The 26,262-nt window shown below is 43.8% G+C and overlaps 1 protein-coding gene across 1 annotated transcript in view; it reads right to left on the bottom strand.

Moving 5' to 3' along the window:
* The window catches only part of FRMPD3 (FERM and PDZ domain containing 3), a 1,207,861-nt gene that overhangs the window by 1,094,216 nt on the left and 87,383 nt on the right, over window positions 1-26,262 (bottom strand). The window contains exon 2 of the mRNA XM_069613047.1: window positions 7,371-7,525. Within this exon, the coding sequence (XP_069469148.1) occupies window positions 7,371-7,525 (155 nt within the window). The remainder of the gene's footprint in view (window positions 1-7,370; window positions 7,526-26,262) is intronic.

Raw genomic sequence — 26,262 nt, forward strand, 5'->3', positions numbered from 1 at the left:
AACTCATGAGTATGTGAAGAATTTAAGGAAACACCTCCAACATGCTTTTGCCTATGCTCAGCAGAATCTAGAAAGATCAGCTGATAGCATGAAAACCCACTACGACCTGAAGACCACCAGGAAGGAATATTCTGTGGGGGACCGGGTCTATCTATACAATTTCCAAAGGAACCAGGCCAAACAGCGAAAAATGTTGCCTACATGGAAGGGACCGTTTGAAATTATAGACAAGATCTCCACTGTAGCGTACAAGATCCGCATCCCCAAAGGCAGTTCGGCAGAGGGGGAAGACAAGTGGGTACATATAAATCAGTTAAAGTGTTGCCATCCCAGGCACACCCTGCAGCAACTGGAGGAGTCCTCTGCAATACCAGAGGGGGCTGCTCCAGAGTAAGTCAGTTCAAACTCTAAAATATTCCACATATCAAAAATATAGTAACGTAATGCAAATGTTCCCTGTAATATATTGTTTTTAAAATCAGACTGCAAAATGCATTCGGATGTATAAAATGTACATGTTCGCCACACCATTAATAGTGGTGGAAAAATGTCTAGGAATGTGTATTGTCGCTTTTGCTTTATCATCCTAGGAGAGAGGAAACCATGGAGACTGACCAAGGAGGACGACCGGGGACCGGGAGCAGAGACCCGAGGGGCGCGGGGTACCGCCCAATATTCCCATCAGGACTGGCAAGGAGAACCGATCGATCCAACTGGGTGGAGGAAAAGATGCTGAACTGTGCCATCTACAGAATTGGAAGAAGGTAATGCGGACATACCAGCACAGGGCTCAAAATATCCTTGGCACCCGACTTCCCCTCGACTCGAATCAAAGCGCAGTCGGGCGGGGGGTTTTGTCAAGGGTATTGACCCATGTTGAATCCTTAGAATGGGTAGATGTGGGGATGAGCTGTCGCCGCCCATTATTCTATTCCAGAACAAACTAAATCAATAGACTGGGTGGATGTGGGGATGAGCTGTCGCCGCCCACATTAATGCCAGTATCCAGGAGAACTGCGCAGTTGGCACAAGACCACTCCAAAGATACAACCTTCTTGTGGGGGGTTCCACATCACCACTCTACGGTAAGGATGCCATCAAAACAATGTTAAGCAAGGGTCCTATACTATCAAGCAAATGACCACTCTATTGAAATGCAGTAATTCAAGACAGATCCCAAAAATGGATGCAATACCGGTACTCACCACTATCAGAAAGCCGGCGTTTTAAAACCACCAGACTTTTGTGTAAAACTGAACAGAGGAACCTAAACCAGGCCAAGGAAAGACTTGCTAAGAGGTGGATACAATGTAAAACTATATTCTGAAATGACTTGAAGGAAGTAATTATTTAATGTATATGTAAAAATTGTATGTTTTAATTTAAACTCGGAACTAAAGCGACATTTAGCTGAATTCTACCTGACAACAACCCCCGACAGGAGTTGAAACTTGATCAAACTGCATTCCCATGCCTGGCTGCCTCCTGCTTCCCCACCAAAAGGAGATGACACCTCTCTGATTAGATTAGGGGAGGGGCACCTGCAGGAGGTTGAACAAAGCCTTGTCCTGGACTCAGGCAAATGTTATATTGAGGGGGCCGTAAAGTGGGAGGAGAAGTGCCTCTGGGAGCCACCCGAACTGGAGGCGGGGGCAGACAGAAGCTTCCCCCATGTGCTTTGGAACCTAAACCACACCCATCTGGGCCAGAGCATAATTTGAAAAAAGATGGATAATTCATTGTACGGACTTGTCAGAATTATATAACTAATATCATTATTCTTGTGATTTTTCTGTGCACGTTTTAAGAGGTGTTAGGACCCTGTGGTGTATGCTGGGGTGTTGCTAGCGGAAAATAGGTTCTTACTCCAAATGTCTGCATGTTAAAAATCTGACACTTCATCAATTAATGTCCATACCCCTTGCGCACATGTGTGTCATTTTCGGTAAATGTCCGATATTGGTAAACCAGTCAAAAAGCGCAACATGTTGTCATTTTGAATGCAAGCCCCCAGGAAGATCAGAGGCGGACAAGCATGGACCATAAGGAATATATAATGTGTACATGTAATTTCAACAAATTGTGTATCTGAGAAATATGTATTTGAATCAAATATAGATTTGTGGGCAAATTGACCTGGGGAGGATCCTCTGACCCATAAACAGACCTCATCATGATGACAATCCATTTCCTTCCCCCAATCAAGGGATAGGGGAGAATTGGGCCATTGACAAGTAGAGAGGGGCAGGCTTAGCTAGGCCCACGCACACAACCACTTTCAAAACACATAAAAGGAACATTGAAACCCAGGTAGGGACATTCAATTCCATTTGCTGCGGAGCGTGCTGACCGATGACTTCACATCCAGAGATCCAACACTTAGACTTCCAAGCTAAACAGAGACTACAGAACTTTGAACCAAGAAGGCCCACTGCAAGCAAAAGTATTTGTCAGCAGGCCTTCAGAATCCAGCAAACCTAACCAAACTATTCAACAGCCGTGCGAGCTGCTTGAATTCTTTGCCAAGAACTTTTGCCGGAACCGCAGACAAGACCCAGACCACTGTGAGCAGAACCAGAGTTCCGGATCGCTGTGAGCAGAATCGGTGCCTGATTGACCCGCCGAGCAGAGAGAATCGCCGCTGGACGTGTTGACCAGATCCCTGACGAGGCCTATTTCAAATTTATATTGTGAGTACCGCCAGAACTGTGCAAAACCCAATCTATTAGTTTAAAATAATCTAATTCAACTATTTTAACCTAATTAGAACAGCCTCCTAGAAATCGTGTCATCTGTCATTTTTAAAGCTGCACAACTGTCACCTGTCAATTCTGCAGCTGCAAGCTGTCACCTGTCATTTTGAGTTTTACTTTAAATCCGAAAATCTACCTTTATTAAATCGTCCTTATCTCTGGAACCGTTTGTCCTAGGAACGAGATTAACTTTCCTCTGAAAGCTTAGAATCTAAGCTTTCCAACAAGCCTAGAACCGACTCCTTATACTTTTACCACAATCGCGATTTACGCACTCGCAAAATTTACCGCGATTTGCGATTTGGCCTGATTTCGTCATCTGTAAAAAGATAGCCGCTTTTGCCTGAACTGCTAAAATTCGTTTGCAACCTAATTACCATTCCTGAACCATTGTTAGGGCTGACCTGAACTGATTTAAAGTGTCTACCACTCACCCTGAACCTCCTATAGGGAATTAAAAGCAATTTTAGCATTTTTTCACTTCCTTGCCACCACATTACAAAGCACTCTTGCCCATGTTTTAAAAAGCATACCTGTTGTCTAAGCTTGCTGGGGGGGGAACTGAATTCCGTATTGTATCTGATTGTATTCCTGAAGGCTGTGTGTGTTACTTCCATCTCCTTGCATTGCATATAGGGGGGGGGTGAATTGCCACCAGGGGAAAAGTGAACATATTATCTCTTGTGAAACCATATCAGTTTATTTTCTGTACTGCATTTATTCCACCTTGCATTTCCTTGAAACCATAAATCATTTCAGCTACCTCGTCCTCTATACTACTTCTAAGTAACAAATCAGTTTACCAGTAGAACATTATCCATTGTTGATCACTGTCATATTTTAGGTGTGATATCCAATATTAAATTATTAGAAAGGTTTGATAGATATATATATTGTTATATTTCTCAAATAAACCTTTTAAATTTGCAAAACAGACCTACTTCTTGGCTCAGTGGGGCCAGGGGGATTCTAAGAGAGGGGTGTTATATAAGGGTTGTCATCCAGAGTACATGAACTGGACCTAAAAATATATCAATAAGGGTTTCCCTCAGCATCCCAGACTAGGCATTGACTTAGCTGTAGTGTTGAAGTGAAGCCGCTTAACAGGTAAGACATAGAGAGATGCTGATGTCAATTGCGGATTTCACAGATGTTCTCTTGGTAACTTGTAAAGTGTTTATAAAGGCTTACAGAAGTTGGTGTGTATGTGAATGTCTGACGTGTTTGTTTGCACCCACCAGACCTCTATGAAAATGTTTGACCTCATGAATCCTGCCACAGCAGCCCACTGCGAGCGCACTCCCACAGATGAGAACTGCCATTGATGCTGGAGGGGGGATGGATGTGAATGAGGTGGGCGCAGACGGCCTGGAACAATGTTCAAGGACCACAGAGATATGCCAACTGCAGGGCATGGGGTCTTCAAAGGGGAGTCTGCAGACACTGGGTCTGGGGTGGTCAAAGGGACAAAGGTCAGTGTGCAGAAGAACCGTTTGAGGTGCACATGGTGTTCGGCACCTGGATTGTTTCATCCACTCAGCCCCCTTGCGAGCACACACCCATAGGTGCAAACTGCCATTGATGATGGAGGGGGGATGGATGACGGTGAGGCGAGTGCAGAATGCCCAGAACAATGTTCAAAGTACACAGTAATATGTTGATTGCAGGGATGGGGTCTTCAAAGGGGAGTCTCTAGACACCGGGTCTGGGGTGGCTATGTGGACAATGGTCCGTGTGCAGAAGAACCCTTTGTGGTGCACACAGTGTTCGGCACCTTGAGCCTTCCCATCCACTCAGCCCCCTTGCAAGCGCTCACTCACAGGTGTGAACTGCCATGGATACTGGAAGGGGGGTGGATGAGAATGGGGTGAGTGGAATAGGCCAATGCACATTTTATTGCACACCAATATCTTACAATTCTCTTATATGTCGGGATGTGTAGTAGACTTACAGAAAATGTCTCACAACTGTTCAACTTGTATTCATTTTTATTTTTTTATTTAGTTTGATAAGGTGGATGTCAATGTCACTACTAATTATACTGCTGTAGTCGAGGTACTAGCTGAATAAATCCATGGTATTGTCCGCTGTCATTGCAGAATTCATCACAAATGGCTTGAACCGCACAGGTATTACACTTCTGACTCGAAATCCCAGTCTTTGATGAATCCATCAAGTAAACACGTGATATGCCACAAGCCTGTACGACCTGTGTGAGAGATAGAGATGTAGATTACTGGCATCAACCCAATAATTGATTGTTGTTTTATTTGCACTACCTTGTAAAATGTAGGGCATTGTTTTGATTTAAAAAGTACCTTTTCATACAATGTATTGACAGTACTTGTGATTTTAAAATAGGGATCAGCTACAAATGTGAATGCACATTAAAGAAAGAAAAGTTTGGGAAATACTTCAAAGTGAAGAAAAAAAACATAATAGTTTGGACGATAAATCTACAGTGGAACAGTTTGGCTTCATTTCACAATGAGTAAATTATTCAATTTACAGAAACATTCTCGTGTCAGTGATCCATCAAACTTATATTGATCTAGGGGAACAACATATTATGTTAGCCGTCTCTATTGTCAAACAAATAAGATATGAATAGTGAATTTACTCGTTACTTGGATTACGAGAGTGAACTGTAGTTCGAAGTTCATGCATAAGAACCATCATCCTTCTCAGAATGGATCTTGTAAGGCAGGCTGCCCTGAAGTCATGCAGTTCGGTAACGCATAGTGGTGGTGTGTCTTCTTCGGCAATGTAGGCCAAGCAGCAAGAGTTTTCTCTGCAACAACAGTTCTCCACCAGATTAGGCAAAAACACACAATGAAAGCAGGTACACAAGATGGCACCATCTTCCATGAGACTGGGTTCACGCTCCGGCGAATGATCCTCATGACTTTCATCTGATTCCACATCATCTCCACTTTTTTCTCTTTTAAGGATCACATCTTCTGAGTATTCACACTCGTACATGTATGGCTGAACTTTTGCCATAGTTCCTGAATAGTGAAGAAGCACAGAATCAACAGAGAGGCAAATAAAAACCTTTTTGTTAGTGTAAAGCAATGAAAAGAGGTTTCCCATTAACATTGAATGTTAAAGAAAGACAAGCAAAGAAACAGCCAATGTCACAAAAGCACATCGTAAAAAGGCAAGATTAGTAGTCTCAAACTGTAAAAATTCCAATGGACACATGTCTAAATATGGTTTGGTAAAGACCTCTGTACATAATATAAGAAATGAAAAGCGACTACTGGGTTAATTGATTTTAGGCCGTATAAGTGCCTGTTCTCAGTTTGTCACACTTGGCAGAGAGCTGAACAGAACAGAAACAATTCACGGAAGTTCAAAATGAAATACACTGACATGAAGGAAAGAGTAACTCCAAAGTTGTGTGATCAGAAAGGGTTTGTTTACAATGTTTGAGGAACGAGGCATCTTGCCATTTCCACGTCAATAGATTGCGCACACAGGACGTTGACATGAGACATGCATTGGCACTGTGAAATGGGGCATGAGCGTCTAGTGATGTCAGCATTAGTGTGGGCAAACCAAATCAGTGCCTCGAGGGCACTTGAACTTAGTGCGATAGAACAACAGATAAGAATAGCACAAGATGGCAGTACCCAAGCCTTAGTTTTCACATATGTTAACGTGAGAAAAACGGAGGTAAGTTGCATTGGAAATGTATTTAAGAACGATCGATGTATGCTCTGAAATACATGCCCGATCCATTAGGCCAATAATATTTCTGACCAAACTACCCCTTTAAGTAAAATAACCATAATACTAAGAATCAGGCCATTGTGGTTTCTAGAAAAAGGTATTACCTCAGCATTTGCTTTCAGAGCGACATGAACCAGAAGAAAGGGGGAAGGGGGAGATTAGTTCCACCTTTGTAGTTACCACTTTTGAAGACTGTGGGCCTGATTCACAAAGTTGTTTTCAATGGGAATTGTGTGGCCCTTTGTGAGAATGGGTAAAACAAAAAATAGCCCACTAGATAGCTACTGCTGATTGATGAATCCTCACAGCAATGGAAACCCATAAGCCCATGTGCATTAGTGCTCTCTTGATCACTTACTCCATGCGTCACTACTGTATTTACACAGAACATATAACCCTCTATTCTATGCCTACAACCACTTCAACAATCTCCATTCATCTATGATTGTATTCTAGAGTATCTCGCATCCCACACATAATCAGGCTCAACATTAAGCATAAAGAACCAGTCCGGTGGGCTGGATTGGGTAAACCTTTACTCGTTACAGCATAATTTCAACCTCTTGCATATATGTAAATGATGTAATTCAATGTCCACACTCATTTAAGAAAATATGTGGATCTGAAAATAGCCAAAGCAACATGGGACTTCCTTATTTCAACGCATGCATGTGAGAAATATTGTGTTGGTTTATAAATCGAGATTAAATCTGGTGGAATGTATCATCGGTTTGTTTGTAAATATCACAGGAAACGGTCCTGAGTTTTTTAAAAGTCTAATTACTTCCACTCTGATGTTAAGTATTAAGAAATTCACTCTCTTGTAGTTTTTGGAGATTACATATTATTTGTTCATTCTCTTTCATGTGAATCACAGTGTACCTGCAGTAACAGATCGAATTACGACTGGTCTCTCGCTTCCGGCCACAAAGCCAAATCCATAGATGGGATCACGCTCGATTTTCACCTGTCGTAGAGCGTCTGAACTCTGTTGACCACATTCCATATCATTGCCGCGCTCCGCCGGCATCACATGACTGGACATCAAGTTAAAGGAAGCACAAGACAAAAAGAAATACTGCTCATAACAGGGTACGAAATGGGGGAAATGCAACACATACATTTAGAAATGTTAGAGTGCATACAACAGCTGAATAAATGACATAAGTTATATCTATTTACATCATTCTTCTTAGCTTATAACCGATGGAGCCCAACCAAATGGCATTTGATTGGTGTTCATGGTGGTTTATAGTGAAAATGTCGAGAAAAAAAAATGGGCGGGGTTCCCCCTCAACCCCTGTTTATTTTTAATAGCTAAACCCCAAAAAAACATACAAATAAAAAAACACATTCGATTTTTTTTTCCACATTTTTATTTCTTCGACATTTTTGTTTTCGACATTTTGCAGTCGACATTATAACTGCACACCGTTCATAGTCACCTAAGATACACAAGTCCTTACTAAGCTTATGCTGAACTACCCATTTTCCTGTAAGCCACAGTTAGCCATAGGAGCCAATTCAAGTACAAACCCTTATATAGGGATCCAATGGTATAAATGGTCACATATATATATTTTTTGAAGGCTGAGACAATTAAATGTAAATATTAACAGAAATCAATGTAGCTCATCAAATGCTAGTACACTTAGTCAAAAGGACCTCGAAAAAGGTTTGTCCAGAGAAAGGTTATACCTACGTTTGAAAATTCAGAATTGATGTATGCGTACATTAGACATGGTTTACAAAGGAAACAAGCACTAACAAAGCCACCATGTTCGGCTTTTGCATAGGCATAGGATAGGCGTTTGCCAAGTATTTCCAGAATAGCACTACCATCTGGAAAATAGTGGGATTGCATGGGGATATGATAGAAGTGCCTGGCAAATGCATAATTTCTATACACTAGTCCAAATTGTTGACTTTGCAAATGCAAGTGTTTAAGAAGACATCAGTGCAATGAACAGATTTAAATGAAGTGGCTCAAGACACACTTGGTTAAGATATCTTTATTACGCCAGTTGCACATTGACAGCTACAAATAAGCCATTAATTCCCAGCACTAAGTAGAATGCCTGGAAATTACACTGGCTAGCCAGAGTGAGATGCTACTGCTTGATACAGCTACCTCAAAGAGACCCAAAGAGGTGTGTTTTGGTTGGTGGGAGCAGGTAGTGGATGGAACTGGTCATAGGCTTTAGCATTACATGGGTGGTTAAAGACCCAAACAACACTCACAAGCCATGTATCCCACAGCAACTGTCATATCAAATGGCATATCAAATGTCATATCCCACGTAGCTGTAATTGAATGAAATAGATTTTGTTTATAGGTAGCACTTAAGCACACCTAAATCCAAAAGCTAAAAAGACATGCAAGAACACATGAATAACCCGTGATATTCAAGTTGGTGTCGGGGACGATGGGGTGTTGTTCAAGGCTTGGTAAGGGAAACCTCATTCAAATGTTGACTGTCAGTGAAATGTCCAATTTTTGTATCTGTTCATAAAGGTGTAGGAATACACTTTGCATACATACCCATACGCCTAATTTACACCCAAATAGATCAGGTTTAAGCAGTGCAGTATGTGTTGAAAAGAGCACTGATCTGTTAAAATAGACTGCCATTTTTCTGAAACATCTTTATGACAGAAAATATCAATCAACAACGAGAACACTTGGAGAAAAAACACCCCAGAAGAGTTCATTTATGATGACACACGAAAACGGCTTTAATGACACAAATGCGTTTGTGATTATGCTTGGAATAAACAGAAAAATGATTCAAAACTATTAACAGACACCATACATGTTAGTGTTTTGTGATGAATCTGATAGAGTCATCACTGATTTCCTGGTGGTGACCTCCTCCCATTTGGCTAAGGGACAGCAGCCAGTACCTGATCTTGACCCTGGTGGTGGCTATATGAGTAAGGATCACATATGGGGAGACAACCTCTGGGGAGATGTCATGGCTTCCTCGGGTGGGACATGGTATCCCCCATTTTCCCTTGAAAATAATCCTCCCATATTTAATACTCTCATGGCCTATTGTTAAACATCTACTCATCCGCTTGTGATGAATAGGGAAAACCTTTTTTCCAGACCCGTAGGCCTACCTTCCAACATTGATTTGCCTTGTGAAACCTATGATGCCACCTATCAATCAAATTTGCCCTTTAAAACCATTGAATGCTTGTCCACGTTTTTCAAACCAAACATCAAACATGTACTTCCTTTCCCAGAGTTACCAAAACACTGGGACGAGGAAGAGGGATTGGGCAATGCTGAGCAAAGAAGGACACAAGCCTAGAGAGCGCTCTAGTTGCTGCCTTCATACACCTGTGCCCGGGAAATTTAAAGGGCAGAAACAGAGAGTTGATATTTGCTGCTGCTGGCGGGAGAGAGCGGCAACTCTCTGCGAGGAAAGAGAAACCGAAAGGCTAACACCATCGTGGTGGAGCCAGCCGGCTCACAGACGAAGAAAGAAGTTGCTGCATGAGCGGGTCATGCAGCAATAACACAGGTGACACAAGGCAGCGCTTCACTTACTGGAACTTGGAACGAGCAGACATGTCAGGCAGAAGCTGCGAGAGACAGGAGAATGAAGAGGAAGCGGTCACCAGCTGACCGCGTGAAAACCCAGGAACGCTAAAAAGAGCCAGTGAGTCCACCTGGAGACAGCGGGGACATCAGGCATATCGGCCGCTGCACCAAATGGAAATAATTACAAGTAAAGTAAGAGGAAATGTGAAAATACTTATTGAAAAAGGGGGAATGGAATTACAGACAAACCCCTTACAAATATGTAAATACGTACAGTGTGAGTACATAGAAAACCCAAACAGGATAATATATCAAGAGGATACATTATCCAGCAAAGTATATGTGCAACTCTGGAAGAAGGCAGAGTCCCCTTATGAACATAAATCCTGGCAGGAGAGTATACCAGGCAATTTCAAGTGTGTGAATACAAGAAGCTTTGGCTGGAAAGCATACCAGGCAATTATAAATGGGAGATACAAAAGACCTGGCAGAAGAGTAAAACAGGCAAATACGAGTGTGTGGACACACAAATCCCTGGAAGGAGAGTATACCAGCCCGTCAAAAGAAATGTGAACGATTTAAAGAAATCCTGAGAAGAAATATCAGGACTAGGAAAATACATTGTTTTAACCAAAAGAGAAGGAGCAAAATCCTGGCAGATAAGTATCCCAGATGCCCTGAGAGAGTCAAAACTACAAAGCCAGATAGTTTTGTGCGACAGTGTTGTTGTTGGTCAAGAAAGACGCAAGGAACTGTTGTTTGTGAAACATCAGAGAATGGAGAAGAATCCAGGGGAAGGTAACCACCCTTTGGAGAAATTACCTTGATCCTTGAAGAACGTTTGTGTTGGAGCCATGTATTCTTCCTTAATGAACATTTTGCTAAACCACCAAAGATCAGAGACATTTCCATTTTCACCGTAGAATGTAGGTTATGGTATAAGAGTCAGAATAGAACTTTGGACACGGGATAGGATTTGTTTTGGACATTTTGAAACAGACAGATCCTTAGTTTTCGGTTTAGGTAGGGAAATTCCTCTTAGAGCATGGTCAGAAAGAAAGTTTCCCTACCACTTTTATTTTCAATAAAAGTCTTTAACAAAAATCATGCCTAACTTGTGTCCGAGCTTTATTCCTAACTCCTCACAGTTCCCATTACCACAATCCACCTATAAGAACAGCATTGTAGCCAGACAGATGTTCTTGTGAAGAGTAAACAGAGGATGCTCGCACCAACAAATTCACTGGACGTTAACCCAGTATCATGCACTCAACATCTTTGCTTCCAAAGATTAATTGTTTGTGCAAATCGAGAATAATGAACGTGAGCTTGTGATACTACAACATGCACAGTTTCAAGACCAACCTTCACCAAGGTCAAAACAAAGCGTTGTGCACATTTCGATCACATGCATGGTATTTTGTCATGTGAACATTCACTGAAACATTATGTGAATTCCAATTACAGCCGCTGATGTAGAAAGATCATTTTGGAGAACACCAATGCATTCATCGTCAATGATATCAATGATATCAATGTACGCATTTAAAAGACTTTAAATCGGTCATAACAAGAAACCTCTTAAAATCATGGGCAGAGTGAGAGCAAGCAGGTGCATCCTCTGTGATTGGTCTGGGCCAAATAGACCCACAGGATACCGGAGGTGGGGGCAGATGTCACATCCAATTAAGAAGAGCCACTAAAGCCAGCCTATTGAAAAAATTGAACGCTGCCAACTACTCCTGGGCTGACTTTAACTGTCAAAGTGTTTTGCATCCCCAGCCTTGCATGGTCCATTGGGGATGCATGCTGGGGATTGAAGGCTTAAATGTGTTTGGGGACACTCCTGTGTCTCCGTGCACATTTAGGCCTCCCTGGGTGTCATCGAGATAGCACTCGGGTTCCACTGAAAATGCCCTCAAGAAACAGGAAGCTCTCTGATTTCTGTTTACTGTTAGTGCTGCATGGGAGTGAGAGGGTCATCGTGGTAGCTGGAGTCCCGATCAGGGCTGCAAGTAAGTAAAGGATTGTATTTATGTAAGTTTGCATGTGTGTATATATTTTTGTATGTATGCCTGTATGTATTTGTTTATGCATGCGTGAAAGTGTTTTTATCTTCAAGTGTGCAGGAGTAAATGAGGGAAATGAACGGATATATGAATGCGTGTATGAATAAGAGAAATTAATGAATGTGTTTGTGCCGGGGATTGGGCCTCTGACTGTGCAAGGGGATGTAGGACTAGTTGCGCATTGGCAGCCATGGTATGGTATAACATTTTATTGCTGGCAATCAAAGATAAAGCCACAGCTTTTTTTGGCATGGTATTTGTTTCTAATAATAATATGTAAAATTAACATGATACATATTATTGGAGGAAAATACTGCCCTATGTTGGTGGTGCCACACTGGCTACATTTCTGACTGTGCCATGCCATGTTTTAATAGGCATCTAGAGTAAGGCAAACATGATACATGTTATTGCAAGGCTAGAGTGGCCTAATTTGGTGCAGCAAGTCTGGCATATAGTCTTATTGTGGCATGGCATTTTTTTACTGAGCATCAAAAGTAAAGCACAGTTAATAAGTGCTATTACTTGCCTAGACTGGCCTACTTTGGTGCAGGCAGTTAATATATATTTCCAGGCATGGTGTTGAATATTTTTTACTGACATTAAGGGTAATGATAAGTGTTCTTATGTGGCTAGGCTGCCTATATTGTTGTAATAATAATAATAATAATAGTAATTTAGCATTTATATAGCGCTATGAACCCTCAGGCATCTGAGTGCTGCTTACAATGTGTGGTGCTCATTTTCCGACCTCAGAATGTTGAAAAGCTGAGTTTGGCTCCGCCGGGATTTGAACCTGCGTCAGCAGGCACTGCACAGATGAAAAAAGGGAGAGCTCAATTCGTTGTGCTATCAGAGCAAGTCTTGATATGTTTTCATATTGTGGCATGGCATTTTTCCTAGCAAAGCCAGCAGGATGGTGTTCTTATGTGAAGATACAGAAATATGTTGGCAGAGTGACATGGACATGTTTTCTTACAGCATCATTCCTAGCCTTATGTGAAAGCAAACATAAATATGTTCTCATATGGTAATGCTGGCAGATATTAGTGTCACCAGAATGAAAATGATTTTTATACTGGCATATATTATGGGGAAAGGCATCATAGGTATACATTTGAAAAAGATCCCGTGCACTGTTGATAAATTGCATCTATTGAATTTTTTCATAAGTTACCCTAGAAAACCGACCGCAAGCTGTGTATTTTTTTACCAAATTTTTCAAAGAAAGTTTGCTGTAAAATGCACCATTTACAAATGTTCTGATTGGAAGAGACCCACTAAGCACCACTGGTTGGTTCAGGATTCCTTGCTGTGCTCTATCGCTCCTGCATATTCATGCCCCTCCAATCAGAGAATTCACCAGCTGCCACTGTGAGGAATTTGACTATCCTCACGGGGAGAGTGCACTTGCCTGGGGTTTTTTGATTTTTTAATAATGAAAATGAATGATGGGAGACCAACCTCCGAGAAATGTGAGAGACCATTCTGTGCACATGTCATCTGCTTCCGGCACAAAACGCATAGTCACATGTACTCCAAGAAGACAAAGCGTACAGATGGCGTCTTCCCCTATCATATTCAGCTGGAATGTGACAGCCCAGGTAAATCAACGCATCTCAAGAAGGGGGAAGGCACACCTTCCTCCAGCATGGGCAGCCGGATTTATATATAAAGGGCTCCATGGATATGCACTCCTTTTGTCCTCTGGCTGGTGGCAGTGTATACTATCGAGATAATTGTGGCAAACCTGCTGAGTGGGCTTGGTTGCCAAAGAGGCAACAGGAAGGCAGGACTGACACCCCATTGGTATGCAATGTGTCAATCTGAAGCTAGTTCCTACCTCTCTGTATGAAAGGTAGTGAATGGCCTGTCTGGGTCCAGCAGTTACTGCAATTGTCCCTGCAGAGCAGACCCCTTTCAGAGGGGAGAAGTAAGTGGTTTGTGGGAGACAGGAATGCTGCTCCCAGCACAAACTTCAAGGGAACCATGCGCTTTAATCAAGAGTCACAGCGGACTCAGTTAACCAGAGAGACCCTTTGATCTACAACAGACAGGGAGATGGGTGGGACTTAGTTATATGTTGTCACCCCCTTGTCTGTCCTGTTGCAGAGCACTGTGGTCCTGCCCTCATGCATAACAGAAGATTAATGGTGGGGACCCAGAATTGGTTCATTAAGTTGGGCTAAGCCTGCACCAATCACTGGGGACTATTTGGCTTTAAATGAGGGCTGAACCCCTCACTTAGCAAATCATCGGAAGACTTCAAAAGGAGTAAGATGGACTCATTTTGGCCCAAGCTGAAGTTAGAGTCTACCTTACATCTTCTGCCAGTGAAGGAAGGCCAGGTGTTCCAAGAGGGACGAAAGATCCCTCCCCTAAACATCTCCAAGGGAACAGAGGGAGATACTGGACTCAGAGGACCCGTCCATCAGCTCCAGAACCAGTACCCAGCCAGCACAAAGCGTACCATGCTAGGTTCTGCCAGAAAGCTTCCTAGTTGGGAGGTGCCATAGAGTCTCTGGACAAAAAGGACAAGGCCATTGCCTACAATCGCTCTCCTGAGCTTTGGGCCACCAACCTCGAAAGGACACAAGCCCTGCCAAGCCGCCTCGACCAGCATTCCAGATCCACCAACCAGCACAGAAACAATGATTCTTAGCCCTGAGCCACTGTGACAGACAGCCTGCAGATGTCTGTCTAGACTCGCTTGCCGAACTTCCGGCTACCTGGTACCCGCAGCTATATCCTGCCACCAACTCTATCTCAAGGGCTGAAAAGTGCCCTGGAACCGCCTCGATGCTGTCGAGCACCAAGAACTTCTTCAGAACCAGGTACATTGTGGTTCTGCCCCCCCGGTACTTCTCTGAAGGCCTCTAGAGACAGTTATGAACCTTTGCCCCCTTGGTGCTGGAATCAAATAATCTTGAACAGTTAGACTGATTACTTTACCAACTACCCTCCTGTTAATATCCAAATTGCACCGCTTTCCTTTGTGAAACTGTCTGTCCTCTGTGTTCCTTTATAGGGTGGGTCGTATTTGTGGTGTGCTAGAGGTGTCTGTTGTAGTAATAATAAAGTAGATATTTTTACACAACCTTGACTCGACAGTCCCTTTTATCATTGGGTTATAATTGTATTTTGACTGTGTTGCAACTAACCAACGATCCACGACTTTGAAGTGATGAGCCTTCCATCCACGTTACCAAAATTGGACAAGGAGGTCTTACAATTCACTTGTATTCCAATCTGTTCGGATCCCTTCTGGTGTACTAGAGATGTGGGGTTGATTGATGGTTTAGAAACCGATATTCATCCCAGGACCACTGGTGCCCCGGAAGTTGATTGGTCACACCCACTGCTGTTAATTGCTCTACAAGAAAGTGAGACTTGAAATCAGATGACTGTCTGACCTCAGACTGCAAATGCGTAATGACCTCCTTCATCTTGAGGTGACAAAGGAGTTCAGCAAAGCCCTTAAGGCCACACTGTAACTCGAAAACTTCCCTCATACCAAGCATAAGAACAATTCATTTGGGTGTGCCCACCATACCCTCTTTGTTTCTGACTCCTACCACTTTGATTTTACAACCATTCAAATTAGTGCAGTACATCGGCAATAAATAAATAAGTAAATAAATAAATAAATAGTGTAAAAACGAATCTCTTTGGATCACCACACTTCTTATATCATGCAATTTGTATGTGGTGTAATTTGATGGACAGATAAACACTTCTCTTAACCAGAAACTAACACACTGTAACAGAGCTACTTATAGTGATAGCTTCCTTAGAACCACATTCAAATACATGGGATCAGTCACTGAGTGGTATGTTTAATATTTTCGGTTTAATTGAAACACAATGACATAAAATACATCTTGTTTACTAAGGCACACAGACAAAACAATAGATTCTTCTTCGAGATAAATTAAGCCATGCATAAATGAATTGCCTTAGTGCAATAATAAACCTCAGAGCAGTGCTGGCGTCACACAGGCAGTCTGCTCCAGGTGCAGTTCATTACAAAATAAAAATACAGCTCTTGAGTGCATATTAAGTGCCATGGGTGATGAGGGGGCAATGTATGATTTTAATGTGCTACCGGCATTCAACCCACTAGTGTGTTTCCCTTCACTATGATAGTATTGACTTGTGCAAATGACAATGTGGATGCAGTTCCCATCATGGTGTGAGAGCATGCAGCATTTAAATGCACCACCCTGTCAGAGGGCAGGTAACAGGGGATCCTTAGGATCCATCGCTCTCCTTGCAATGTGCACTCTACATAGCATACCTTTCATGTGTCCCCACTGTAGGAGATATCTATGGGCAACCATTAATGCAGGGAGTTGCCCCCCCCAATCAAAAGTGCCACACCAATATACCAATTTATATTATTCAATCTAGCCCTGTTTATGTACCATATCATATCACGTAGATCCCTCAAACCTGTATCATAGCTAAGCCAAGAATCAGGCTGCTATGTAGAAAGAATATATATTTATTAATGAATGGGAACATTTATATTTTCACGAAATCACAACTCATGGCACCTCAGTCCGTGGCCGAAATACTTTCCTTTCCTAAAGATTCACTTTTCACACATATTGAAATCACTAGTTGGTTTAGGATAACACAGATCACAGACTCTTTAACCCAACAAGACATACAGTTTTCCTTCATTGGTTATTTCCATCCAGGTTACATAGAGACACAGCTTTGACACACTCCTACCTGAAGGTTACAAGATCCTCTCTGTGCCAGGGGGAGGGTGTTGCCTTTATCTTCCCTGAGTGGATTCCTGCCACTGTCACTCCTACGCAGACCTACTCCTCTTTTGAATGTCTTGTCTGCCGACCCTCTCTCTCTCCTAGCCATTCCCTTACCGTGGCTACTATCTATCGGCCACCTGGTCAAATTTCCTCCTTCCTCTCTGAGTGGGCTGACCTCTCCTCCTCACTCCTGTCCTCTACCACTCAACTCCTCTTTCTTGGTGACTTCAACATCCACCTAGATGCCTCCTGTCCCCCCACTGGACTCTTTCGTGACCTCTGCGACTCTCTCTCACTCTCTATTCTCCCGTCTGGGCCTACTCATTCTGCAGGGCACACTCTTGATGCTCTGATCTCTTCTGACCTTCCCCTCTCTGTTCCTCTCTCCACTCCTCTCTCCTGGAGAGATCACTTTCTCCTACCCTCCCACCTCACCCTCCCTACCCCACAGGCAAAGCCACCCTCATCATTGCCACCCACCTTCTCGGTCATCCGACCCATGAAGCGCGTGTCAGTTGCGGCTTTCGCTGCCACCTTCTTGCCCCCCCTGCCCCTTCGGCTGACTCCCACCCTGACACAGCCCTCTCCTTGCTCCACTCTGCTATATCTGATACTCTTGATATCCTTGCCCCTGTCATGAAAACCCGCCTGAAGCCCAAAGCCAAATGTAACTCCTGGTATGATTCGGATCTCGTCACCCTAAAACGCAAGTGCAGGGTGGCAGAGAGGAAATGGCGTGCTTCATGTTCATCCTCTGACAAACTGGCCTGCCGCCTGCTCCAAAGGCAATACCGTCTCTCTGTTCTCACCAAGAAGAGAGCCCTTATCCAAGCCCGCATCTCTGCGGCATCTAACAACTCGGCTGAACTCTTTAAAATCTGCAAGGAGCTTGCCAACCCTGCTGCAGTCTCTACCTCTCCTGTCCCCTCCCAGGCCCTCTGCACTGCACTGGCCTCCCACTTCATCTCTAAAACTCAGGACATCCTGTCCTCACTCTCCTCCTATCACCTCCCCCCCTCTCTTCCCTGCTCTTCCTATGGCCCTTCTGCAGCCACCCCTCCTCCCTCCTTCTCTGCCTTTCCCCTTTTTTCTGCTGACGAGGTTTCCAGACAAGTCCGATCTATGAAAGTCTCGTCTAAACAGATTCACCCCTGTTCCTCCAAAACTATCAAGGACCACATCGACTCCCTGGCTTCTGCCCTGGCTGACTTTTGCAACTACTCCTTCGCCTCTGGAGTCTTCCCATCCCCCCTCAAGCACTCCCTTGTGCACCATCTCCTTAAGAAACCCTCTGCCGACCACTCCTGTCCGGCTAACTATCGCCCAATCTCCATCACTCCCTTCCTGGGCAAGCTCCTGGAGAAACTGGCCATCTCCCAGCTTAACCTCCATGCTGAAGCTGTTGATAGTCTCCATGACCATCAATCTGGCTTCAGAGCGGCCAGAAGCACGGAAACTGCTCTCCTGAACATCCGTGAGGACCTGCTCTTGAACCTCGACTCCAACACTCCGTGTGTTCTCATTCTGTTCCATCTCTCTTCTGCCTTTGACACTGTCAACCATGCCATCCTGCTCAACCATCTCCGTGATAACCTGGGTATCACTGGTCAGGCTCTGGCTTGGCTGACCTCTTTCCTTTCCAATCGACCCTCCCAGGTCCAACTTGGGTCCTTCCTCTCTGACATCTTTTTCTCCACCTGTGGCGTTCCCCACAGATCTATTCTCTCTCTCCCTGGCTGTTCAACCAGTATCTGGCACTCCTGGCCCACCGCATCGCCACCCTCTGCCCCAACTTTCAGTGCTATGCGGATGATACCCAGCTCATTTTCAGGCTACCCTCGGCCTCCTCCTCTCCCTCCCTCACTCTGACTGTCTGTCTGCTATCCAGGAATGGTGTGCTGCCAATGACCTCTGCCTTAATGCTAGTAAGACTGAGATCCTACTCATCGGCACACCCACTCCCTCCTTCCCTGCAGCTCTCTGGCCGGCCTCTCTTGGCCCTCTTCCTGCTCCTACCTGCAAGGCAAAAAACCTCGGGGTCATCTTCGACTCCACACTCTCCTCTCCTCATATATCTGACGTCTCTAAGAAGTCACATTACCAGCTGCACCTCCTCAGAGGTATTCTTCCCTTCCTCTCCTTCCCCCAGAAGCTCACTGTCTCCCGAGCCCTGGTTCTCTCGAAGCTGGACTACTGTATCAGCCTCTATCTTAATCTGCCTGCCTCCACTCTCCGCCCTCTGCAACTCATCCAGAACAGAACTGCGAGACTTGACCTTGGCCTCAAGCCCAGGGACCGTATCTCTCCATGACTGAAATCTCTACACTGGCTCCCAGTGGCTGCGAGGATTAAGTTCAAAACCCTCTGCATTGTCCACAAGGCCTTCTGGGGCCTGGGGCCTAAATACCTTCAACTCTCTCTTCCTAAATATCTTCCTTCCCGAGCCCTACGCTCATTCGTCTCCAACTCCCTCAGGGTCAGCCGCTTCTCGAAGCAACAAGCTGGGGGTAGATCTCTCTCCGCGGCAGGGGCCTCCCTCTGGAACAGCCTTCCTGCCTCCCTGAAACTTGAGGAGAACCATCTCCGGTTCCGGAAGCACCTCAAAACCTTCCTCTTCACTTCTGCTTTCTCTCTCCCTCTCCCCTCCTCAATTCTTCACCAAAACTGCACTGATTCTGCAACTGGGCCACTCTCACTGACCTCGGTCCTGGGCCCAGTCACTCTTCACTTGCACTGCCTCCCTGGCAACCCCTGCACTGCGGGACTGTCTCTGTATCACTACAGCCCCCCCCAGCACTTGTCTGCACTTACCTTGCACTTGCCACCAGCTGGCCCTATTTATTTATTATTTTATTTATATTCTACTTATTTGTACTGCACTCCCTCCCCTCCCCCTTCCCCTTGCACTTTTTCCCTTCCCCCTACCCCTGCACTTGCGCGGTCTGAATGACACCTGGCCTAGTAGGATCGTTGTCTGTCTTCCCCTTGTTCCCCCCTCCCTGCCTCGTCGCACCTTGAAACACTTGTGTATAGGCGCGTTACAAATGCCATATCATATCATACCATATCATACAGAAGTGTGCAGCACCGTGGATGTGACAAAACAATTTAACTTCACTATATACTTTACATGGGGTTTACTTTGTAACATGTAGTACCTTGAAACCAGACCGGATCATACACTTGGCAATACACTTTACATGAAGTTGAATTTAAATAACATGCAACTCTTTAATATTCTCAAAGTCAATTTCACACATGCAACACTCTTTATTTTTAATCTCCGTGCACACTTGTCAATGCTAGCAGTGTTGGAGCACAAGAGACTTTTAAAAACAAAACACTTTTTATATATATATGGAACCCTTTTTCCTCCACTACTATGTAATGAAGAAACTCTCATCTAGCAGGGGTCACTTTCTCACTTTCTACAGAGATGTGCCTTTACATCAGTGGCTTTGTGCTATTTAGATTGGTAAGACACTTTCTTGTCTCAGTCCAAACCCAGATATTAGGTTTACTATGGAAACCCATCTGCTTCAAGGCAGGGTCTGGGGAATAGGCAGCAGTTGGGAATTTCACTTTTATTCATCCCTCCCTTTAAGGAATTTTGTGGTTGTCAAAAAGAAATAGAAGTAGCTAATTACTTTAATATTTCTATCTACACTGGAAGCAATGTTGTTGATTTTGAATTCGAACAAAACCGCCCTGTGTCAGTTGGCTATTAATGAAATTATAGTTTCATCCAAATATTAAGGATCTACTTGGTCATCCAACTCATTCAATTAGGGAACATATTAAATCAAACATATATGCACAAGACTTGGTTTAGTTGGACAGGTTTCTTACTAAGAATGTCTCTGGGTTTTGTGTTCAGGAAAAACACCACCTCCTGGATCATCTCATAGGGAAAGCATAGGGATCTGGCTAGGTGGTTGTTATGTGTGAGGGATGTGGGAGTCACACATACTGGACACACACACACATACTTCTGGCTGTTATTGTTACTTTAATGAATGCTTCAAACAGGTAAGACATGTCCTTACATAGTGACCTCCAGCCAGCTACATCCCCTCCAACCGCCACCTGGAACCTGGAACCTTCAGGCAGGGCAAGGCTGCAGATTCCAACAGGGAACACAACCAACCATGTGACATTGATAAGAGAACTATATACAGACAATGAATATGCAGTTAGATAGTTTGTATGTATGCTCACAAGAACCGTGAGCACTCCTAACAGAAGTCTATACAGGTTCAGTCATGGATACCTCCAGTATCCATCTATTTATTTTCCTCTCCAGGTTTGATGCATATTTTAGTCTTTTTCATGGTCAAATCCACCTCACGGGCAACCTTGGTTCTCCAGCAATTTTTCCAGTAGTTCCTACTCAGATGATTTCAGACAGCTTCACCTTTTTCCCATTGTGAGTCTCCTTATTAATATTTAACCACTCCCTAAATTATCTAAATTGTCAGGTACCAGTTTATTGGATCTTGATATGGATTGGATATCTATGTCCTCCGCTTTTCTCTGATTAGTTACTGGGCTCCATTCCTTTGAAATTGCATTTAAGACCACTTCCGTTATGACCTTAAAAACTACAACATTGCAAAAAGGTTTCATAACAATCATAAACTATTTGTTTTCAAAATGGTCCAATCTTACCTGATTTAATGAAATGTGTCTCATTTTTGCACAATGTTGCAGGTTCGAATGCCAGATTATTGTAATGTATTCAGCAAAGATGACAGTTATCGACATGATATTTTCTATACAGATATCTAATTCAACAAGCTTTCATCTCACTGAATCTCCGCTTTGTGATATTTTCTGGGGAGTTATCATCACATTTAATCTTATAACTTTAGTTCCCAAGATGTGAATAGAGGCAAAATTAAGCAGGTTAACATCTGCACTAACACAGCCACCAAAATCCACAATGTAAAGGTACTGTGAGAAATGTAAGAATGAAAAATGTCCCCAAACTGTACAACCGATTTCAGTAAAGATGTCACAATAAAGATTGTGATTATTATTATTCTACACAAAAGCCAAACATGATATTGGTTACTATGCAGTTCAGAACATGTGCTGTAATATGGGACGAGTAATTGTATTACCTTTGATGTTTGTATACTTTAATTGCTTGCAGACATGCAAACAAAAGTACCAACATACGTTTTTAAAGTAGTCATTGGTGGGCATGTGTACCCAGCAGGCTTTCTGCCACTTTAGGTGAAAACTTTTACTGCTTCACCATTAATGTCATGAAGATGATGCCTGAAGAAGCATAGAAAAGCATCAATATATCTCCACACATCATAATGCACTCTGCTACAAAGTGGCAATCTCATTGCACAGCACCAAGCACGCAAGATGCATTGATTCTTCAAGCATGTCCCCTTCTGTTTCCAGTCACACTGTTATAAAACAAACAAAAATAAGCATTGCCAAGGCTAGTTTAGGCTAATGTATGGGGATCTTACACCTATGATTCTCGAAAAACATTTGAACTACAATTCCGTTGATGCCTTGCAATAATTCAACTTCTCTTTGCATAAGGCATGAAACATCTAAACAGGTGCCTCACTCAGGCTGGGCTCCCAGAAAGAGTACTGTAACTTACAGCCTTACATTAACACACAGGGAAATATATACAGCCTTATATTTATTTTTTATTTTTTTTATTGGATACTTGTAAGGCACCTATACAACAAATGGTGTTTTAAGGTGCCACAAGACAAAACAAAAAGGGTGGGAAACAAGGGAGAAAGAAAACAATAACGGTCCTGCTAGGCCTTGTGACATTCAGATTATGCAAATACAGTTACAAGAAGTGTGAGGGAGAGGGGGGAGTGCTGATAGTGCGAGGTGCGAGGGTGGGACTGGAGGTGCACAGTAAAGAGGCAAGAGTCCAATTGAAAGGGGGGTTGGAGGGAGGAGAAAGGGCCACAGGGGCAAATAGTGCTAAGGGAAGGCCAGGGGAACAAGTGCCCGGTTTTGCATGGCGTGTAGGCGGTGAGGATCCACATGCAAAGTTTCAGGGGGGTGGACTGGGCGGGGGGCCTGGTGCCTTGTTGAACTCAGGGGGAACCAGGCAGCCAGCCACAGTGGCAGACAGGGGTGTTAGCAGGGGAGGGGGAGAGGGAAAAAGATGGTCTTGAGGAGCTTCTATAACTTAATGAGATCCAGCTCAAGCCTAAGTGGGGCAGGGAGACCATTCCAGAGTGAGGCTCCTGTGGAGCAGAGAGATATACCCCACTCTCTGACTAGAGAAGCGTCTAATCTGCAGAGAGTTTGAGCTAGAAGATTGAAGGGCTCTAGCAGGGAGGTATTTAGGGGGAGAGAGTTGGATGTAGCGGGGTTCCAGGCCCAGGAAAGCCTTGTGGGTGATGCAGAGGGTCTTGAAATTGGTCCTTGCATCAACCGGGAGCCAGTGGGGAGACTTTAGGGTTGAAGAGATGCAGTCTCTGGGCTTGAGGCCAAGGATAAGTCTTGCAGCTCTATTCTGTATTAGTTGAAGGGGCAACAGGAGGGTACAGGAAGATTGAGGAAGAGGCTGTTGCAGTAGTTCGGCCTTGAGTCGACCAGAGCTCTGGAGACATTGAACTTCTGGGCGAAGGTGAGGAAAGGGAGAATGTCTCTGAGGAGGTTCAGCTGATAGTGGGCCTTCTTGGCAAGGTCTGCAATGTGAGGAGAGAAGGAGAGAGAGGAGCCAAAGATGACAGCAAGGTTTTTTGCCTCACAAGAGGGTCAGGGGAGGGGTCCCATAGAGGGTAATCAGAGGGTAGGAGGGAAGGAGGGAGCTGGGTTCCCAATGAGAAGGATCTCAGTCTTACTGGCATTAAGAGACACATGATTGTCTGCACACCATGCCTAATAACATTCATACAGTCAGGGATGAGAGAGGAGGAAGAAGAAGAAGTGAAGGCAGTAGAGGGAAGCTTAAAGGAGAGCTGTTTGTCGTCTGCATAACATTGGAAATGCAGAGAGAAGGAGGAGATCAGGTGGGCCAGAGAGGAAAGGTAGATCCCGAAGAGCCACACCCAGAGGATAGAGCCTTGACGGACTCTGCAGGTGGAAAGTGTGATAGGGGAGAGAATTGGCCCAGTTGAACCCGGGAAGGTTGTTCAGAGTTTAATGAGGTTAACCAGTCCAGTGCCAGGCCTGTGATTCCAAGGGTGTCACAAAGTCGATTTGTCAGGGTGGCATGTTTGACCGCGACGAAGGCAGAAAAAAGATCCAGAAGGATAAGAACGGATTGAGAGTTGGAATCAGCATTTGAGAGCCAGTCTTTACGGGTGTTCAGTAGAGCAGTTTCCGTCCCTCTGGCTGATCTGAAGCCAGACAGGTTGTTGTGGAGACAACCACAAGATTCAGTATGATGGATCAGTTGGGAGATGGCCAGCTTCTCCAGGAGTTTGACCAGGAAAGGTGCAATGGAGATTGGCCTGTAGATAGCCGGGAAGGACTGGTAGGTATTTGGGTTGGAACACACAAGTGACATGGTAATAGCTGTAACAAACAAAACATTCTTCCTAACATGATGAATTAAAGTATAAAGAGTACAATTGAGAAAACCTGCCAAACATCTATTAGTGAGTTGATTGGAAACCGTTGGGAAAACATTGTCAAATGCAATGCCTTTACTTTACTAAAGAGCTCAGGTATGCTGTAAGAGCAGTCCCAGGGTGTGAGGAGAGAGAATTCACGTGTACAGTAGAGTGCATGGACAGTGGGTGTAGGGTGGAAATGGACAAAAGACAATACCACCTCTGGCCAGTTCCAAGGTATCCACAGACTGCACCTTTTCACATGGGATCCTGTTGATGTCAGTTATCAATGGCAGGGAAAGTGATCGAGAGCAATACAGGTTGAGCTTGAGCTGAACAAGTTTTTTAAATATTGTGGTGGAGTTGGGGTCCATTAAGATGTGTACTATAGATTGTTTCTGTTTGTGTTGCATGACGTATGTATCAAAAAAGTATGGCCAATGCATTCAAAAAAGTACTGGAAAAAAGATGAGATAAATTAAAGTCATAAATAATAAAAACAAGTATACTGCACAAATTTAACAGCATTCATTTACAGTACGGAAACGCATGCGGTTTTCAGGAGGTACAAAAATAATAAATCAATATTACATAAATGGCACAGGTGTGAAATGTATGAATTACCAAGAACATTAAGAAGCAACTTTGGTGGAGTGGATTGAATCCATGGACACAGCTAATATAAGGCCCATCCAACTGGTGTGCTGCTTCTACAGTTGTTGTGGCTGACACCAGGTTCACATCCTGGTCCCTTATCTATCATGGATTAACCATGCAGGCTAAAAGCCCTGCAGGCATGGTTGCAATAAAGATTGATGGTACCTGATCACCTATGTCCATTCAATGATGTATTTGTCATAGTTTGCGCCCAATCGCAGAGTGCCAGTGATCAGCTCCAGTGCATGAAGGCACAGGTGCTACCATCCCTATGGAATGGCAAAGAGGCACCTAATGCTCAAATGTTAAACAGCTCCTCTAGAGGCTGTGTTCAAGCCATGTTGAAGATCCATTAAAACTAAGCATTGAGATCTGGACAATGTGCACACTTCAATTAACACAGAAAGCAATCTGTTCAAAGGTTGCTATCATATGCTGTACATGTCAAAGATACCACATGAGGGTTTTTAGATGAATTGAGTTGCAATATGTTGTGTTAAACGACCACTTAAACATTGGCAACAATACAACACATGTTTCCAAGGAGGCACACACATTTCACTGTTAATATACATGCAGCATGAGTTGATGCACACACATGCCTCTTTCACAGATGAAACAGCCAGCAATATAATCACCTTCATGGCATTTTACAAATTGGGGACACCATGGCACCCACACATAACGTGCATACAAACTAATGTCATATACCTGGAAGTGAGCAACGTCTGATAAATAAAGCAACACTGAATACAGTGGGACCTAGGTCATAAAAGGCCATACCCAAAAAAGCACACCATTTTACAAAAGGAAGGAGCTGGCCACATCAAAAGGAGGACTGCGCAGGCGCTGTGGCTTATGTTTGGGGGAGTCCTTGCAGACCATAGGGAGAAAGGAAAAAGTCAACTGGTCCAGGGGAACAGCAGAAGTCAGGCACCAGTCTCAAGGCCAATTCCATCGTCCAAGCAGCTCAGTAATTTGCATGGACGGATAGAGAAACAATCAGCTCCATTCTCCTACTAATTCAGTAGGGCATAGAAAGCATCAGCCACACACAGACTGCAGTGGTCCATCTACATTAGCTGCAAACACACGTCTTATAGCTAGGCATGTGACAGGAGCAAATACTTGCGATTCAGGCTTTGACCCCTCGACTAAGGTAGCCAG

Source organism: Ambystoma mexicanum, chromosome 5p (assembly GCF_040938575.1).
Source record: "Ambystoma mexicanum isolate Mex_15411 chromosome 5p, UKY_AmexF1_1, whole genome shotgun sequence".
Lineage (NCBI taxonomy): Eukaryota > Metazoa > Chordata > Amphibia > Caudata > Ambystomatidae > Ambystoma > Ambystoma mexicanum.